This window comes from Scardinius erythrophthalmus, assembly GCF_964197995.2.
Source record: "Scardinius erythrophthalmus genome assembly, chromosome: 21".
NCBI classification, from domain to species: domain Eukaryota; kingdom Metazoa; phylum Chordata; class Actinopteri; order Cypriniformes; family Leuciscidae; genus Scardinius; species Scardinius erythrophthalmus.
In genome coordinates this window covers 7,182,381-7,203,517 of record NC_138241.1, presented here as the reverse complement: position 1 = coordinate 7,203,517, position 21,137 = coordinate 7,182,381, and the positions used below count along the sequence as shown (strand labels likewise).

Below are 21,137 nucleotides of genomic sequence, written 5' to 3'. Positions count from 1 at the left end.
CTTTTTTATACATTATACATTGCCTATAGAATAAATATATGAGGTGTTACTTGCTCTAACGTGGTTATTTTTGTGGTTGTTGTTGGAAGGGTGAAGTTCAGCATGACCTTGCAATCACTGTAATGCTAAAAGCTCATTAGCTAATCAGTGGTCGGCTCGCTAATCAGCGGTCCAATCTGTTCCTAGATTTATAAACATAACCAATATGCTGTAGTGCCAATCCACCCTCCGTCTGTCATGTTCACATTCTCCCACAAAAGAGAGGATAAAAAAGTAGAGAAAAGAAGAAAAATGTAGGCATTGCCTGGGGCCTGTTGTGATGTAAGACAGAGGGAGAGAAAGAGGGGGGTGCACCCTTGTATGGTTCACAGACTCTGTACGAATGCATGCATACACACACGGACATATCCTACGACAACTTACCGCCAAAGAGGCATCCATGCACATATATCTCCACATATAGAGACACATTCTCTCCGAGACAAAGAAACTATTTTAACTCCGCTGGTCTCGTTTACACACACACACACACATATATGCACACCCAGTCCAACACACATTACTACACATGACTAAACGCACACACATGCACGCACACACACACACACACACACACAGAGAGAGAGAGAGAGAGAGAGAGAGAGAGAGAGAGAGAGAGAGAGAGAGAGAGAGAGAGAGAGAGAGAGAGAGAGAGAGAGAGAGAGAGAGAGAGAGAGAGAGAGAGAGAGAGAGAGAGAGAGAGAGAGAGAGAGAGAGAGAGAGAGAGAGAGAGAGAGAGAAAGAGAAAGAACCACTCCAACTTGTCTGCTGTTGACACAACACAGAGATCAGGTCTGAGCAAGTGCTGAAATTCCAGTATGGCAGAATTGTTAGCAAACACTTGAGAACAGACTGAGCCCAACTGTGCAGCAAGGCAAACAATCCCTATATCCATCCAGCTTCATGAAGCTGAGCTCTTCACTATGTTTCCATCTTTGCCTGATGTAGCAGGGGGATTTTGAGGGTGTAGGTTGGGCCACATGCCTGTGTCTCGCTGGTGTAAATATGTCTTTTGTTTGGCGGTTTGACCCCAGGGTGTGTTGGTATTTTGTTGAAAGGCCACGGATATTCACGCTAAAGCACCTTGACAGGAAGACTGTGTGAAGGCCGCTCCGGGACATGGGCTATGGCTCATCTCACCCAGACCTACTCACGTCCTTTGGGCCGCTGTTGCATGCACACACACATACACACATACATATATACATATGCATATATGCACAGTGACACCACAGAAATACATAATTTTTCAGCTTAAGCAAATAATTGTGCATGTACACTACATTCAGAATTATAGATCTAGCAAACGCTTACACACATAAAGTCTACCAGAGCTCAGAGAAACATTTTATTGCTCAGATGTTGCTCTTTGAAAGCTCAGTAGAATTTATTATGTAGATAGTTATATAACGTATGTAACTAGTTATGTTTTATAAGTATCAATTTGTCTTCAGAATTTCTTTGGAAGACATACAAATACAAACAAATGAGAAACAACTGAAAGGAGGGAACTCATTTGTGAAATCCCTCTTTTAAATCTCATTGTAGTCTAGGAGATACCACATAGATTTTGCTTCTGTATTGGTAAAAACATTGTGTATCACCTCTCGAAGAAACTTACTGGGTCAGGGGTCACATTTTCCCCTAAGCTATAAGAACACTGCCAAATACTGCACACGAAATGCACATAGAGCAATCATCCAGAGCTTTTCTTGAACAAGTTTCAACTTCTCTTGACATGGGCGGGCTTGGCTGTCAAAGAAGTGAAGCATGCCAGTCATCCAGTTCTCTCTCTCACTCCTTTTTTCTCTCAGGCGCAGAAACCTGATCCAGGGTGTGTGGACGCTGTTTCTCTAAAGTAGCCCCGCCACACTTCACTCCATGCTTTTAAGACTTTCATAAAAGCCGCCTTATTGACAAAACAATCCATCCCTAAGGTTTAAACAGCATCTTTAAAGGGATTATTAAATTCCGTCAGGAAGGGAAGAACGGGCAACATGTGAAACCCGATGACCCGCCCATTGATTTTACATCACGGATCTTTATGGAGTGTTCTGAGAATGCTTCCTTTTATCGTCAAAGGCTAAAAGTTTTCTTTCTCTCTTCATCTTTCCTTATTCTTAATCTTCCATCGAAGATTTACATTTGGATGTTGAACGACTGACTGTACCTCCACATCATTATGCGGTTGTACATAATCCCTATCAAAGCTCTGACATCAACTCTCCAAAAATAGATCCCACACCGTCTATCCACATCCCCTCTTTGATGCCGCGTTTGCTCTCTGTGTCTTTGGCTGTCTCTGTGTGCTCATGCGTGTCCACTGGCACGCATGCGTCTCTGCTCATGTGTGCGTTAGAGTGTCCATAAGGGTGTGACTAAGTGTACATCGACTGCGTATTGTCCAGATTTGAGAAATAGTTTTCAAACACTCTCAATTCATGTCGAATAAACGCACACACACGTGGGTCGATTGTTAATATGTGGACCCAGATTTGCAGCGGTCCCTCACGTTATGTTATTGCCAATAATTCATGAGTGATCAGCACCCCGCATGGCCTTTAGCATTTTTTATTTAATCTTCAGCCTGCGGATTCATCAATAATGGACACATACATGTGTGTTAACAAGTCTAAGAGAGCAGGGCTTAAGGAAGCTGCCATTTTCGGTTGATCTCTTGTTTAGCTCAATCTGTTAGCTGTTTGTTTGGTGTCACGTTTCCTCATGTTCACCCTTGAGTCCAATAATCAAAAAAAAATTTTTTGCTCTGAGATATAGCTGAATGATATGGACTTACATAGTAATTGAATAGAGAGGCATGCTACAATCTAATTATGTAAATCTTGCACAAATACTGAATGTTGGGAGTAAGCTATGTTGGCCCTGTGCTTTGACTAGTCTGATAAATAGAATCACAGCTAGGGAAATTGCCTCTAAAAATCAGCAGGTCAGGAGGTAACATCACCAGGGGTTGCCATGGAGACACCCAATGGTGAGCTTCCTACTAAGCATAACCACAGGCCTATGAAATGACAGATCCTACTCTCTAACCCCAAATGTGCTGAGCCTCTCTCTCTCTCTGTTTCCATACAGACTTTCCATGTCATCTGCACCCTTCTACACACACCCAAACACACATCAACATTGATGCACACAATCTGGGAGAGGGCAGCAAGATCTCAGCATGCAGGGTTTAGCGGCTAATGCCGCTTAAATCGACCACCTCTGGTTCATCGCTTAGACAAGTGCTCTTTCTCCCGCATCCACACCAACACGGGCAGTATGACAATTCTTCCAACATACACCAAATCCTGCTACAAAATGAGTCAGCCCAGCAGCCAGAGTGCTGGTGCAGGACAGGACAGTGTGTGAAGTAATTGCCTGTGTTCTCTCTGCTAACTAATATGGCTGAAAGAATTGATCTCCCATGGGTTGTTGTGAGGTCACAGAAATTGATAACCCCAACAAGATTCCCTGTGTCCGCCAGCCTGCGTCCCACTGATAGGCCACTTTTGTAAATTAATCCTCATTCTTAGTCTTGTCTCCAAGGTACCAAACTGAACAATGGTAAGGATTATGATTATGTCAGAAATTACATTTTGTGTAATGGGCTTTAATACATCTCCCATCTCTCTAGCTCTCCTAACATCTGGTGTACATAGCAAGATATTGTTTGTTAATAAGCTTGAGAAGCCTGATGGAATAACATTACGTAATCAGGATACAAAAGTGTAATATATTACAGTTCAATTTAATATGTTTAGCAATACATTTTATAAAAAAAAAAAAAAACAAGTGCTAGCAGAATTTACATCTTTAAATAAAAATGTATAGTCCTTCCAACAATTACTAGAATACAAACTTTCAGATTTGCATTCCATAGCACTTAGCACAAGTTCATAAGAAGCCAGTCTCCACGATAAATGCAACTATCGCATGCAAATGACATGACACTCAAGTGAAACATGTTCAAACCATTTTTACAGTTGCCAGCTCACTGCAATGACTTTTTAACCAAAAGTAGTTTGATGGAATGATCTTGGATGATTCGGCTACTGATTACCTTTGTGGGGTAATTATTTTGTGATTAGTAATTTGTTTTAGAATGCATTTTTAAAGTAAAGTAAAGTAACCCATCCCATGTTCTGAGCTCCTACATCAAGGCCAGTTTATTCAGTTAAATGGATTAGGGCATGTGATCAGATCCTTAGCAATATCAATATCTGACACTCAGAGAACAAGAGCGGAGAATTTGCAAACAGAATTTCATGTGAGGGCCTGGCGAGGTTGTTGAGAAGAAATATGTGGCTAAGGTTGTTCTTTGTGTTCTTGCATCAAACGTTCCATCCTGTGCTCAGTTTCACCTCTCCACTCCCTATCTCAGGCCCTTCATTAGACATGGCTAATAGCAATAAGTATGTACTGATAGCCATCTCTGATAACAAACGCACCTGTGCAAAAGGTTCTGTCAACCTTTACAGAACTTTTGACGTGGGAACGGCGAAAATACTAGCTGGTTAGGCAGAGACAACGAGTCCCATGTCACAGTGATTGCGGGGCAGACGGGTTTCGAGAGGGAGTTCAGAGAGGCGCAAGAGTAGCTGCTCTCAAAGGGGTTCATATTTGAATGAGAGAACAAACAAGAAAAAAAGAAAAAATGTTGGAAAAATCCTGGCGGCAATATCCCTTTGGGTGAATTGATTTACAGGGAGATGAGGCGATAAGTGGAAGACTGATGGGAGGGGCGAGTAAAAGCGGGGGGAGGGGAGTGTATTAATTCAAATCATTAGGAGCTGCTTGCCAGGGGCGAAGCTATTGATTGCATGTAAACACAAAAGTACAATTGACTTACCAGTTGTTCACTTGTAGTATAGTGAGTCCGGTGTCTTGTGCCAGTTGCTTTTTCTGTTCTTCTGAAGGGTAGGGGTGCTAAAAAAAAAAAAAACAATCACAGGAAATGATATGAGAAACATTGTAAATAAATCAATTAATGAGCACATTTGTTAGTTAGAGAAAGGTCTGAGGTACAGAAGGGAAGCGTTGCTCACACATTTGTGTGGAAAAGTGGCAAAGCAGCTGTTAATTAGTGTGAAAAAGTGAGGTGTGTCTCTTTCTTAGAGTCATTAATGGAATATGAAATCGTGTAATTAATGGCAGCGAAAAAGGCAAGCCAATTATAAAGTTAAGTGAAGTGTGGGAACAGAAACAGTAATTAGAGTGCTATGCCGTGCAACCCTACTGAAATTTATTCTAGTCATCTTTCTGCCATGAATGCATGATGGAGAATGGATATCTGAAGCCTTGTGTGGAATACAGACCACATATACTTACAGACCTCTTCCCTTTTTAAAAGCTGTAAGATAACCCTCATTTTTGATGATTAGACAGTTAACATCTAAATGTCAACATGGACAATCCCAAAGTACTGAAAATAAGCTTCTTCGATACAGCTGAGTTCTTAAAGTTATGAACTTGATTTGAGCTGATCCAGCTGTTTAAATAATGGTGAGCTGAGATTTGCTTGATTTATATTAGCGTTAGTGTGAAGTATGGAGCTAGCTAGCTTTGAGTCTAAACAATGTGCTGTTCACGAAAAAGACAAGACAGAGCCTGCGTTGAGGCCCCTGCTGAGCATGTAAAATGGGAGGTACAGTGCACAAAGATATTTACACCATATTTATACCTAGACAGAGAGAAAAAGAGTGAGAGAGAACCCTGTGCATGGCCTCAAAGCACAGCAATAACGGCTTTCCCATTTCTGTGGAACACTATTTTCATATTATGCTTTGTCAACACAACACACAAACCTGGACACATCCAGTCTTTGTGGATGGCTCAGTGTGCCCTTTGTCTCACTATGCTAACAGATTCAAACCTCCTAAGCCCAGTACCAAATCTGGCACAACCTGTTAGAGATTAACAGAGACAGGGGCTTTAACTTGGCTTTGGGTTGCAAATCAAGCAATGTGACAATGGATCGCTGTTAAACAGCGACTTCAATCCATAATGAGTCAACATCATTGACACTGCAGCACAGTAACTGGTTGAGCCATGTATGAGGCAAGGAAAGGGCGCTTGTGAATATAATTTGCTTTTACTTACGTGATCTAACATATTGCGTTGCAAAGGAAGACATAATCAATTGTGATTCTGATTCACCCTTTGAGAAGTATAATAAGAACAAGGCTTCCAAATGAACAAACAGAAATGTAAAAATGGTTGGCGCCACGGGTTGTCTGCTCTTTTTTTGAGCAATAATAAATTGGAATGTCTTTCATGTTGCTGAATGCATGTTTATTTACTGGTACTGCCAGAGAAAGCAAGCTGTTTTCCTGTCGCTCTGTCATTTTCATGTGATCCAATTGTAGGTAATTGGAACAAACTGTGGATTATTTCATGCAGAAAGTTATAATTGTAGTGACGCCTCCAGCCATTTCTGAGTAGATTAAAAAAATTCTTAATTTTTTCTCCTTAGCATATCTATTGTCTGTCATTATAAACTACAATGATAACGTTTGTGTGAAACCAGGCCCAGGACTGGAAATGTGAGAAAACAGCATTCCAGCCTTTCTCACTGTCATCTGATCAGTGATCATCATTGATAGCAGGCCTGTGAGCATCAAAAATGTAATGGTAACTATAATCATAAAATCAACTCCAACATTGGATTACTTTCATCCCTGTCGTATTCTGTAGTTCACCAAATCATCTGAGAGGGAAGAAGTCATGCCCAATTTTAAACACGGACTGTGTAGAAAATAATGGCATTAAGTGTGGCACAATGGCTAGTCAGCCCTATATTGAAGTACATGTCTGGACAAAAGAATCAGAGGCCTCATGACTTTTGGGGGGAAGGCAGTGCCGAAGGCTATATGACAGCACTAACGCTGCCTGTTCTGCTGCTGGCCCCACAAAGAATGACTCCAGTTCTGCGCCACTGCAATTCCAGGAATGAGAGCGCTGGGACCGGATGAGATTCACACATCATTGTGTTCTTCACACTACCTCTCCTACACTAAAACCTTTTGAATTCTGTTTTACTCAGACAACACAATTTGGAAAGAAGAAATGATCATATTGCCAGACCATTTACATACAAAATTCTTTTGCAACCGCTATTTTGAAATCTCTTCCACAGCTACGTTTTATGAGTCAAACATTATGTGGTCCAAACTTGTAAAGGTAGGGGTAACTAGGGAATGATTCACACTAAAACTCAAATGTTAAATATCATAAAAATATTGATGAAGTATAAAATGAAGAATGCAATATGCTGGCTTCACTTTTAAGAAAAGTAGTGGGAGGACTGTCAACTAAGGCAACTTGTTAGACAACTTTACAAAATGAAATGTTACAACAATGCACAATGGGGTGGAGAAAACGAGCAGTCAAGTTTCAGCTCAACTTAAATGTAACCTAATCCTATCCTAACTTCTCATTAAATCCTAGAAACCCCATACAAAGACCTGTTGCCTGATTGACAGGTGGCTTCGACTGTGAGCATTCAGCAGTACCCAAACAGGATTCCTGTACAAACGCCAACTGGGTCAAGCTCTTTCGCCTACAGCATCATATGTGCCTCACCTTTGTTGTCATAATGACCCCGATGTAGCCACACCAGTATTTGAGTAGAATGGGGCAGCAGTGACTGAGGCCCTATTTACACTTATTACTGTACTTGTCATATCTGGAAAACATCCAGATACACCTCTAACTTAGGTCCTGCCTTTTTTTCGGTTTTTAAGTAAATTGTCCAGAGTCTATTTGCAATCACAACAGTGATAAAGAAATTTCCTTTACTGCTGCAGACTTTGAGTTATTATTATTTTTATTGTTGATTTGGCCTTTTTTTTTTTTTTTTTTTTTTACAAATTGTATTGTTGTGACAATATTTTTCTCTTATCTGTACGTGACTCTGATGCCTATTCTCAAACAGATAACTGTGCACACTTCTTTCTGCAGATTTCAGATTTGTGCAACCCCTTCCCTCATGACATTCCTAAATGTTCATCCATTCCAACTCTTGCAACAATCTTCTCATACATATTTTCCATACTTGCTGATGTATTTCATAACATTAAAGCTTTCATGAACACATGAAGTGGATATGTTTAGAAATCCTTTTTTTCCCTTTGTGTGGGACTCCAAACACCAAATTATCTCTATGCGTCAAAACAGTGTGATTTAGATTCTGGTTTAACGGAGAGAAACCAACAGATTTTATTATAGTCAGAGAGCGACTGAGTATTTTAATCCTCTTGGCAGCAGTACTGGGTGAGAATTGTTTTCTCAGGGTCTCGTGATGCTTTAGTGAGAAAGCAATAACACTGCCTAAAGAACAGATGGAAAGTCTCAACGAATCCTCCCTGTTTCCCTTCGCCTATCTTAATGATACGTCTTGTCCAAATATACTACTCCTTTCATCAGAATTTCCAGCCTCTTCTGCACTGGTGGATACCAAGCCAACGATGCTCAACGATCCTCCCCGTGCTCAGTTCTCCATCATGTATCTTATCTTTGTGTGTGTGTGTGTGTGTGTGTGTGTGTACCAGTGCATCAACAATTGTCCCTCCTGGTCTTCCTCCGTGACCCCCCCTCAGACAGGGAAGAGCGTAGAGTCCGTGTCCTATCAGCAAGATAAGAGAGGTGAACAGGTCTCTCCCATTCTCTCGTGCTCTCACTGGTAGAGCTAAAGATTGCTTCTCGAAACAGAACTCAGACTTCCCCGCTAACCCTTGGTTGACTCTGCTCTCCTTACCCACAATTCAGAGCGATGGCCGAGAATGCTGTTTTGAATACAGCCAAGATATGAGGAGTCAAGTTGTGTCAGGAGACCTTTCCGTGGGAGAGGGTAGAATTCCAGTATTTACTGCACTGTACCCTGAAAGCTGAGAGGTACAACTCAGACTATGAGAGCAGAAACATGAGAGGTGTGTACTCTTGCCTTTATGTCTTTGTGGGGAGAGTTGTGTCTATGTAGAACAGGGAGGAGGAGGTCTGGATGAGCTCCAGCTGCGCTCCTTATCAGGTCCTTAGACAGGATTCTCTGGTTCACTGTGAGGGGAGAACTATTTTGGAAGTTCTTTTCATCTCTGCGTTTTCTTCATCATTTTGCTTCCCCCGCAAAAAAAAGCCAGAATCCCAGCAGTATTTCTTTACCCATCAACTCCCAGGGTTGGCTAAGGCCACATACTGAACACATCCTCCCCCCAGTCGCTGTGGACACATCTTTTTGTGTTCCATTTAACCAGTTAATTACAATCAGCCACAATCCCCCTCTCCCCCACTCTGCTGCTTTCATTACCCACATTACCGTTATTATCGTTATGTTCTATTTAAGGGAACATTTCTCTCTATCCTGTGTGATTTGGATTAAAGAAGCTTTCCATACAAGATTAACTTAATAAAATAAGTGTGCTGAACATGGTGCTTATTCCTCACACAGAAAATTAGTGGGGAGGCATGGCACAAAAATGTAACATGCCCACTGAGTCGCAGGACACAGTCACAGAATTAATCCTTGTGGCTCCATCTGACAATGCCTCCACTAAGTGCCCATCTCCCAGAGAAATGTGATGTCTAATACTAAATACGTTGCAGGGGCGACTAAGGTCAGTGGGTCCTTTCAAGGTATGTGAGGGTTCATTTCAGCTAGGTCTCCTACTGCAGCCTCACTTCCATATTCCTTGTGGCTAATCCCCATGGAAGCCAAGCTGCCCCTGAGGAATGCCTAAGGCTTGATCCAGGGGCCATTCTGGCCTAGGTGTCTACTGAGTATCATTTCCATATCCCATCTCAGAACCAGCCACTGTACGTGTGGGCTGCGTCCACCACTCTTCCGTGGTTTGGTCCTTGAGAAAACAGGATTATGTCTGAAGTTTAGTGCTCCACCTACTCCAGCTCTGCTAGCATTAACTGTACCAGAGCCACAGCTTCAGGCCTTCTGCAGATAGGGCCACCTACAACATCCAACCCAAACCTTAGGCCGGGGGAGGAAGGATTACCCTTGATATTTGGCTAAGAGCATTATCATCTCTCTAGACAATTATGCACTTGTTGTCTTCGTCAGTAAGATAGGCATGTGAGGCATTCCAGCTTTGTAGAAAAGTTATTTACTATTATTGAAAGGTGTTGTTTCTCAAGAAAGCACAATAAGTCTTGACCTCAGAGATTTTTCTTGGTTGAGGAAAAGTTGAGACATTTCAAATTCCTTTTTGTGTACGTGGCACAAACATGACGTTTTGTCCTTCATTAAGGAAAAACAAAACATCATATGGGAAACTGAAGAGAGAGAGAGAGAGAGAGAGAGAGAGAGAGAGAGAGAGAGAGAGAGAGAGAGAGAGAGAGAGAGAGAGAGAGGAGAGAGAGAGAGAGAGAGAATCTTATAGAAAAAAAAAAAAAAAACAGCAAAGCTTCTGTAACCCAATTTCTTCCTAAGATTGATTCACCAATGAGACAACAACAAAGGAGAGAGAAAAATCGTAGATTTGGAAAACAACTGGAGGCCAGGGTTTAAGATGCCCTGGCGGAGTTGGTGACTGGCTGGCTCAAAGAAAGTGTGAATGCTTCATTGGGAGCGCCACTAAGTTTGTAGCGAGCAAAGTCAACACAAAGCCGGCACATGAATTATTCACACACAGTGTTTTTAGAAATCCTTGTACTACAACAAGCTAAAGCTGGGGAAATTTCACCCTCAGAATTTTTTCACCATTTAATCTCTACTTTTGATAAAAGAGGATCTGTTTAATTTGGTTTCCAGCATTTTAATTAGTCATCCTCTTAAAAACTTTTTTGTTGGTTTAGGGAATAGGGTGTAACACAAGTTCTTATAGGTCGGGAATATGCACTCTTGTTTTAAAGGCAACTGAGGACAGAATGTAAGTCTAAAATTAAAAGATGGGTGTGGGCTGGAATACAAATCAGATCTATCCATATCTGTGTAAACTTCCAAGCCCACAATGATCTAAATCAGCATTATCAAATTTGAGCTTAAGGCTTTGCATCCAAAAATGCAAAGTGCAACAGGCAAAAGACAAAATAACACATATCTGGACACCCGGATTTGTAAGCCACTTCATTTGAAGAAAGTGGCTGGTATTTGAATAGCTTTACATAGAGGAGAGCAGAGCTATATTTTTCATGAGGTGGCCTTTAGCTTCAAGCGCCTGCAAAGAGGTAAGCCAGGTCCAGGCACTGATATAAAAGCCAGTCGCAGTAGGGTAGGCAGCCTCTTATTCAGTCTCATTACAGATACCAGTGGAAGGGTGGGGAGTCTGTGTTTAAGGGGGATGCATGTTGTTCCACACCTGCTGTTCACAGTCACACGGTAATAAGGGGGCCAGCCTGCAAACACTGACTGGAGCTTGGTGGACTGCGGCTGATGAGCCCGGGCTAATTCAGGGGTGATTATGTAGTTTACTGGACCACTAAACCTCTTTAAGCTTGTAATTACAGCCTATTTGAGGGGGAACATTCAAAAGCAATTCAGCTGCGCCGTGCCTTGCCACGCCGACCGCAGCTGGAGGTGGGCTGCTGGCACTAGGCGGGGGAGTCTAATATCTGTGGGGAAGGGGATTTTAGCACAGTCAGTCAGGTAGCATCATGGACAAAGAGGTACATGCCACCTCGGCCAACCAACTCTGGAGAGTGCCAGCCAGCGGTTGTGCTTGACACACAAAATCAGAGCGGCTTGAGATCATTTAAAGCTGATAAACACCCAAATTATTGTTTTAGCTATTGTCCAGAGGACTGCGAGTGAAATGCAAAGCAGGGCTATTAATGCATGCTTCGGTACACAAGCTACTCCACCCTCCTGCCTCCCAACAGCCAAAACTGGGTTTGTTGAAGGTGGGGGCCGAGTGGCAGGAGTAGGAACTCATGGTGCATTAAATGTTAAGAGAATCGGGTTACTATATTGCACCTTGACCAAAGAATCCTTTCCAATGCCTTTACTTTCAAGGAAATTATCCTTTAGCTAATTCCACTGAAATGTGATACTCAAAGGAAGCAATTTCGGAACCACAAAAAAATTCTAATAACCTGCACGATATTATTATGTTATTATCATAATTACCCTTTTGCCCTGGCCATTTTAATTAATGTTCAATGGAGGGCCTGAGGGGGAGGAGAAACCTGGTCACGGTTGGAAAAGAGTTAAAAAAGGTAAAGGTATTTTACAATTGCTCCCTTATGCTATTTCACTGCCTGGATAATAGTTGGCAGAGTGAAGGAAAGAAGAACACAGAGACATATTTCATACTTCTTTTGTGATCTCATTTTATCTCCTTCTCCCACCTCTTCTTTCTTTCATTCTCTCTCTCTCTCTCTCTCTCTCTCTCTCTCTCTCTCTCTCTCTCTCTCTCTCTCTCTCTCTCTCTCTGAGCGGAAGACAGATCCTTCTCCATCGGTGCACAGCTTATACAAATCGATGACTTAATCTGTCGTAACAAACAAGTGAGCAGCGCCTTGCCTCTGTCTGCTTCCTTTTCCACCACAGCTAAAACACTCCGCTGATAACAGAGAGAAAGAAAAATAAAAAGGCCCACAGATCAGCACTCTCTTCCTCTCCTAGTGAACTCACACTTTCTATTAACGTCTGAATCTAATCTGATGAAATACGGCCATGTCTGGTTCAAGACACATATTGCAGATGTCTCACACTAGGGAGTGATCCCCTGGCTGCACGCTGAAATCTCTATGGGGACGACATGGATCAGCAGGTGCTCTCAATGCAGCTCCCATGCAGCCATGCATCCCTTATTGCGACAGGAAACACCATGCACTCAGCGCGGCAGGAAAAGGTCAAGATCCACTATCAGAGCTAAATGGAGAGAATCCTATTCAATAGTTGAGTATATGCCAGGTCCTGGATAAAGTTAAGGCAAATAAAGACAAATCTAAGAGGTTTTAAGTGTCTGAGACCATTTACCCTTTGTTCATCACCTTGGGAAATCAATGACAACAAAGACAACGGCACTTTAAAAGGGTTTTGGATTCAGTACACAGGACATGCTAGCTCCATTAAACTATGCATGCACTTACGCATGATGGTACAAAATAATTTCATTTATCTCCTCTCCAAGACAGCACAGTTAATGAAAAACTATAAAATGCTTGCCACCCGTTTTGGCCCACTTCGCTTGCAAACTGGATGCAAAATGAAGCAGTGTCAGTTCTAGGTGATACTGATGCAGAAATGAGTGCATGTGTTTCAATGTTTGTATACTTTTTTTTTTCAGACACATTGCCAGACAATTACGGTGTTGATGCTCTGTGACTCCATGAAGGGGAAAAAACCCATCAAGAGGCCTGAGGGTAGTGCCGTTTTCTCCTGAAGAACTGTTTGTCCCCAGATGAAAAGCACAATGAGCTCAGAGCAGCACGCATGGCTGAGATTACAAGTAGGAGGAACCGAATTGATAAATTAGTTCAGCAAACGTGCAAACTGATTACCGCGTCTCTGCTGCCATATAATCCATCAGGCATACACTGGCGCACATGCACACACAAACAGAGTGAGCCAAGAGTATCTGGGACAGACTGCTGGAGCTCTGCTCTGTGGGGGAATGCTCTGCAGTGGCTGTAAGTAAAAGGTATTGAGCTGGTGACTGCAGGCGGAAAGATCCCTGAGCACTGACGATTACAGCATAGCTAGGGTAAATCAGCAAAGCCTGGTCTGAATCTCCACACATAGTGCCATCTAAAAACATCAATGGACCTTTAACTCTTGGCAAGACCATAGCTAAACTCTAGCCAACAGTACTCGGATTAAGATGCATTACAGAACAGAACACGCTGGACTGACACCCAAAGATTCAAATTGACAATGCTGTAGAACGCAGACTTGCATAGACATCCGAATATGACTGTCCTTATGTCACCTCAGGTTGTATACTCTGCCCTTCCCAGCTCTGGCAGTTGTGGATCAAGCATCTGCCATAATCCCTGATTAGAAGAAGATTAACATCCTCCCTAAATGCCCCATAAGTCCATCCCAATGACAACCGAACTAACATTATCATGGTCACCAACACTGAGTGATAAGTGGATATCTAAATGGAATGTACCAGACTTCAGGATATTTATCTTGTATTTCCACAATAGGCTACTGAATTTCTTTGACAGACAGACTGCTCAGGAGAACCTTGCACCACACCTGAGCTCCAAATTTTTTCCAGAGTTCATGCTGACAAAGCATTTTAGTGGGATTACACATAAACTAGAATTGAGAGACAGACAGCACGGTTTGTCACATTAATGCCATGGCTGGTATGCAGACAGGAGACCATGCTGGCCTAGCATGATCTCACACTCAACAGTCGTTAGTGGCTAATCCTTCACAAGTAGCTGATAATGAAATACAATACTGTTATGATATAGCAGGCCGGAGTATAACTTTCTCTAACTGACAACGTAATGAAAGTTCCTAAGAGTTCATGTTAACAAGCTGGACGGATGGAATTCAGTGAGGCCCACCTGTGTAGGCCTACTAGTGGAAAACAGTGTACATGAACACTGTCTTCTCCAATGACAAGGCTGCATCAGTGGCTGGCCCTGTGGGCATTATAAATTTGTCAGGTTCTAGAGAGCAGCGAGGAAGTCTGAGGGACAACTCTCATCTGGACCAGCTATGTTTCAACAGTTCAGAGGTTACATGAAGTAAAACTTAACTGCCTTTCAGGGACATTACAGAGGAAAGGAGCCAACCAACTGCGTCGGGACGCAGAAAGAGAGAGTGGTGTCAATTAAGGTCTGTTCTGTCTTTGTTCCAAAGCCTCAGTCCAAAGGTGCAGCTGATGTTGGGGACGCTGTGGTGGGCTAGGGTAGAAAAACGTCTACTGATGTGGTGCTCATCAATCAGGGCACAGATGGCCTGTGAAAGGCTGTGTCAGCAGTGACAGAGCAGCGTCCATCCACCTCTTCTTGCACCATGTGGAGTCTGCCAATTCAATCCATTCTGCCCATGACACACCAGTGCCTTTTACGCTGTCACCCTCGAAGCCTTGCCAATGATGGATATACAGTCTTTTTCCACCCTCTCTCTCTTTCCCTCTCTAGGGGTGAGGGGTGGGGGTGAAGGGGGCTGTCTATCCACAAAGACCAGCCCCAAAGAGTTGCCTGCCCCACATCCCAGGGGCCTGTCAGTGGGGTAATTGATGATGTTTTCATTACAAGATGTGGGAGCAGGGGGGCGCATCCTGCCTCAATGGGCAGCCACAGCCCTAAGATTGACTCAGCTGCCTCTTCTTTGACACCAACTTTTATGAAAAAGCATCAAGTCACTGCTTCCAAATGTCTCACACACACAAATAAACATGTATCCTCTCTCTCAAACAAAAACACCACAGAGACCAAAAAAAAAAAAAAAAGCTACAACAGCTGAGGTAAAGACCCAGTTGGCTGAAAGAAACATGGTAAAAAAGCAAAGAAGCACAGTTCAGAAGAACATAAAGTACAGATGGAGTCAAGAAAGAAGCCATTTTTTTTTCAAAGATCCACAGTGCTTGATCCTCACTGTCTGAAGAATTCCTTGAAGCTATTTCAATTTTATGGCGCCTCTAGTACTCACTGCCACTTAGATGAAATTAAGAAATAACCAGCGACCTTAGGCTGCTAAATTCAATTTGCAAATATTAATCTGCATGGACTTTCTGCTCTAGTCAAAAATGAATGAATGAGTGAATGAAAGTAAAAACAATGCACACTCAGAGCTCCAGGTCATTTGATTTGTGTATGCGCAAGGCTCTTTTGAGGTTTGGCCTTGTGTGGTAAAGGTGAGAGTACACTTGAGAGTAGGGCTCCCCACCAGGCCAAATGCGGAGTACCACACTGGGGTTGCCATGGGTGACCAGTGTGCTGACATCTCACAGCAATAAACAACCACAGACTAATGGCATCTAAGGCCTGGTTGACCTCTGACCTCTAATAGATGTGGTGGCTTTTTTGACAAGGCTATTCAGAGTGGGCTCTTGGCTAAATGTTACCATGCCTAAAGTTTGTTTACAAGGATGTTACTTTTCTTGACAAAGAGGAGCCAGCCAGGAGCCTCATTTGCAATAATGGTGCCCATGTTTTTTATGCGATACAAAATGGATCCTGTGATGTTATGTAGACAGACAATTCTGGGGGTGTTTATGTTTCTTGATGACAATACACATGTTTGTTACCTTTAAAAAAATACTGCTGTACTTTCATGTTCTTGAACACTACCATGATGGCAATTTCATGGTATTCCCTGGATTTCAAAGAAAAACCATAGCCTATATCAAAGAATTCATTCCCATGGTAAAATATTTTATAAAGACACATTGCAAAAATGTCAACAGGCTAGCTTGACAACTAAAGGTGGTCAAGGCAACATATCATCAGGTCCAAACCCTTGTGATAAGATCTGTCAGGGCACCCAGTTGCCATGTCATGTTGCCATGATATGAGTGGCGGGTCTTGCTGTTTGAACAATGTCAACACACAGCACCATCTCAACCATTTCACAGACAACTTTCAGGATTGTATCTAATGCTAAGAACTATGAACAATTCATGAATACACTGCACAAGTTCATAGATTTTGATTAATATGTGTGACATGTTAGTGCAAATCTTATCTTGACTTGAATTGTGAATTAAATTGAGCATGTAGGAAAATTCCCTGCTTTGAGCCAAATGTATGACTCCCTTTTAGGGTTTTTTTTTTTTTTTTAAGTAAAACCGAGAACCCCAGCCTTTTGAAAACCCCTCTGTGCTTTCCATGCACTACGTTTTGAGGAGGTCATATGCTGAACATCTGTAATTTTGCCCAGGAAATCATCAGCAGGCCAATTCAAACCAACTCTCTCCCCCTGACTCCAGCCTCCAACTATGGGGCAACAAATTCAACCCAACTCCCCAAGAGGACACAGCCCGTTCCCCCTTCTGCTGGTCCAACCAGCTCAGGGCCCTCTGCACGATTCAGTCCATTGAGTGCAGAAATGAGTTATAGCGTTTTTCACACCTGGTTCTGCTCAAGATGCAGCACAGTTGAGGTTTGGCAAAATGTGCTCCCAGCGAGTAAGAGAAAAAACAAGAATGTTGCCTCCACCAGAATTGTTACATGTGTGTGAAGAGGGTGCTAAATTGGAGCCTAATTGCATTAAAAGCGATTATGCCTTCCAGTCTCATTTTGAACACAAACACCACGTAAAATGGGGGGGGGGGGGAGCGATGGTTTGCTGTGGTTTGCTTTTTACGAGCTGTTATGGAGGCTCCCTCTCGCTCTCCGGTTCTGTGTACAAACAGGACGAAGCCCAGAGCCAGCCTAATATTCAGATGGTCCAGGATCAGTCCTTATTGTGGCAGCATAGCAACAATCTGAAGCCTGGCTTTCATCTAATTACTCTATCACATAATTTAGCAAATTGCCCTTTCACTGGGGAGCTGAGTGCAAAAACATAAGCACAGCGGGATTTGGAGCAATGGCTTCCATTTATTACTCTTTTCTTGTTAAATTAAACAAGAAAATACTGTTTGTGAGATAGAGGGTGAAAATCAGGAGGGAACAAGGAATGGGAAGGAGGGGGGCAAAGAGTCCAATTTCACGGCCACGGGAACAGGAAAGCTGCTCAGTGCACCCAGCATTCCTCTCCAGGATGCCTGGCACAGTCTCGCTATCTTTGTTCAGATAAAATAAAAAAACAAACAACAGTTAAAGCAGGAAAACTAACAGAAGTTTAGGGCCTTTTGTTTTTTGTTTTTTATTTCACCACAAAGTTTATTGGAATGTGTTCACGCCAGCTTTACAGCATGCTAAAACACTTGTGAGTGAAGAGTAATTAGCTAGCATCTCTCCCTCTTTCTCCATGCTATTCTCAGACCTGCAAAACTCCCTCTTCCACTCGCCCTGCAAGCCAGCTAATAACTGGGAACTGAAAACAACTGATTAAAGAGCAGCTTTAGGGTGTAGCTACCCCATAAGCCTTCACCGTCTCCTCTGTATCAGTCTCCGTTCCGCTTATTGTTTTCCTCTCCTCCTCTTCCACCGAATGGCTCATCAGAATTATCTTGTACTGCCACCCACTTCACACTTCCTTCTCGGCACAATGGCTTTACCGTTTGATTCATGTGACATGCAAAGAGTGCATTCCTTCTGCGGTTGGTTCTTGAACTGTGCAACACATATATTTCTCTAAGACAGAAGGCTATCATCTGCCTGTGTTGTTTGTGCCGCTCGCTAATTGCCGCTATCTTTATCACCAGGGGCCAGACATGAGAACTGCTCCTTCACACATTGATTCAGAGGAAAAGAGACGTTCAGCAACTACCTTTTACATCAATCCTGAGCTCTCACACTTTCTCCTTCATCTTTGTGGCCCCAGTTGAGACTTTCCGACGTCCTTTGAGTAAAAGACAGTTGGGAACGGAAGGCGAGACGATTGCATTGTCCATAAGGTCAGTCATCCGTTCCTCACGTGCTGCGTGTTGTTTTGTTCCCCATTCAAATGCTGAGCTGTCAGAGTGAAGCACTCAAAGCAGGGAGTGAAACGAGTCTAATTTCTCAAGTTTGCCGTAAGGAGCACTGTACAAACCTATTTACGGCAGAGCCTGAAAGTGTTTCCATTTATGTTTTCGATCTGATCAAAGCAACACTCATTGTCTCTGTATTAAAGTCAGCTTCCTTTCTACCACTTTCTAATCTATTCCTTTTTCGCTCACTCTGTGTGGGGTGCGGGGTGACATTGGTTTCTTTACCTTTTTTCATCTCAAGCACTGTGCGCGCTCTCTCTCTCTCTCTCTCTCTCTCTCTCTCTCTCTCTCTCTCTCTCTCTCTCTCTCTCTCTCTCTCTCTCTCTCTCTCTCTCTCTCTCTCTCTAAGGAGTGTTTAGAGTAATTTTCAATTAATTGGAGATTGATTGGATACTAAAGTCAAGTATGAACGTCTACTAGCAATCGCTGTCATTTCATTCAAAAGTGTCCCACAATCACAATGCAAGGCTGTTAGGGGTGTTTGCTTGTTTGATGTTATGTGGTTGTTAGCTAAGTGTTCTAAGTAGTTGCTAGAGCACTGCTAAGTGCTTGCTAGGGTGCAAAATTGTAAGGTATGATTTCTTCAGTGTAATAGCACATCGTTCCTTAACAAATCCCATCATTTAAGATACACAGAGCACGAACAACCGAGGGCAAGTTACGCAGCAAAGTTTAATACTTAGAGTAGGGGTTTGTAGAGCAATAGTAAGAGTGGTATTCTAAGCCTAATCTAAACTCTAACTGTACCTTTTAAAAAATAATGCATTTTTATAACAATAATAAACTATTTATGAATCATTTTCACCTTGAAGATGTCCTAAAATAGGGGGTTTGTCAGATTTAGCAAACTTCTAGGATAGTTTTGTCCCTGAAGTATAGTTAAATACAAACACTTCAGACAGAACAAGCTCTCAATGACACAATACTGTCCACCAAAATAGTCAGCCAAGACAAACAGGAAACTAAACTTCCATCAGTCTATGCTCTTGTGGATATTGCACACTGTTGTTTGTGTGTACGTATGTGTGTGCCTGTGTGAACTGGCAAATGGCTTTCTTTTCACACACCTTTCTCCTGGGGCCGCTAAAGGTGGTAGTTGATGGGGGTTTGAGTGTGTGTGTGCGTATGTGTGTGTTGGGGGTGTGCTTGGGGCAGGTGAAGTTCTGGGGTACTCAGGCATAGTTTCTGTGCCACAGATGTAAGAAATGGGGGGCAGGGGGCGAGCATGTGGGGGCTTTTGGCACTGATCAAATGAGTTCCCTTTTGACTCCAGCTTGGTTAGAAACACACTTCCTTTCAACACCTAAATATGCACGCTGCTGGCCATAATAGCTACTTCAGTCATAAAGCGTAACACAAACAAGTGAAGGCTTAAGTAATATGTTCATTGAAAATACACCTACGTGAACATTTCACTGTCTTTAATTAAGAGACATTATTATTATGAGTTGTGCAGAGTGTGCATGTGTGTGTACAGTATGTGTGAGAGAGTGAGGCTGGCAGAGGTGTGTGTTTAGCCTGTGAGAAGGGTAGATATATGGAGATAAGTGGTGTCTTGACAGCACTCCGATTACTTTGCGGTAAATGAAATAGTGGAAGTGAAATCCATCAAAGCAAGAGGAAGAGCCAACCACATCAATGGCCTGTGCTGCTCTATCACTTCTCTATGGCAGGTGTGGACAGCCACAGTAAGAGAACCAACCACCAGCCCAAAAACACATTCAACTAACTAGCTAACCCAGTTTTGATCATGTAACTTAGACGTACACTGGCTCCAAAAAGTATTTAAATGCTACACTACGTGATTTGATACTACAAATACTTTGTCGTCATTTTGAACAATACATATATCTTTTTTATACATATAATTTAAATGTTAAGCCTCACACATTTGTAAAGTGTGCTTGCTGTCTTCTTTTTTTAATTATATGTCACTTGGTTGGACACTTTCTTAATGTAATGGCATATAGACATCTTTAAGTGTTGCTTTAGTGACCAAAATATACCATAATCCCCATCTCAAGTCTATGTTAATATGGATAATACGCTGACACACACTGTATGGAGAACTCCTAAAAATCTCCATGAATAACAGTAAAAAAGTATTGAAATCGACGACTTCTGTCGTCTAACTTCTGTCGTCTAACTTCTGTCTTTGCTATCTTTAGCTTGATGCTGTTTTTTTTTTTTTTTTTTTTTTGGCCTAAAACTTAGAGCATGTGTTGTTAAGGCTAGGAAAGATAAAGTGAATGAAAGCATGTGCGTTGACTATTTCAAGGGCTTTGAAGTGCAGCATTCAGTATTGGCTGTAAAAGACTCAAAGAGAAGCAGCAAGAGGAAAGATCACTTTACTGAACTCACCGTCAAGTGCTGGAAAAGCCATGCCCTCATAATGTTGGTCGCCACTTTAGGGAAGATACCCCGTTTTTTATTCCTCTTCTTCTCCTTGTCGGGGTCGTCGTCATCTCCTGTGCTGGGTGATGCCACACTGTTGTCCAGACCGTCACCTGTCAAAACACACACCACACACACAGGTCCTGATCAGTAACAGAAACACAGAAGCAGGCAGTGCATCCCCCACCCCCCCCACAAAAAAAAAAA

At 42.5% G+C, this 21,137-nt stretch overlaps 1 protein-coding gene across 9 annotated transcripts in view; it reads right to left on the bottom strand.

The window, feature by feature from the left end:
• meis1b (Meis homeobox 1 b) overlaps positions 1-21,137 on the bottom strand; it is a 64,579-nt gene that overhangs the window by 12,482 nt on the left and 30,960 nt on the right. For all 9 annotated transcript variants that reach the window (XR_014029123.1, XR_014029124.1, XR_014029125.1 and 6 more), the window contains exons 8-9: positions 20,898-21,043; positions 4,892-4,968 (exon numbers count right to left, since the gene is read on the bottom strand). Coding sequence is in view for 6 of the 9 variants with exons in the window: in XM_081351814.1 (XP_081207940.1) it covers positions 4,892-4,968; positions 20,898-21,043 (223 nt within the window). In the remaining 3 variants the exon portion in view is untranslated. The remainder of the gene's footprint in view (positions 1-4,891; positions 4,969-20,897; positions 21,044-21,137) is intronic.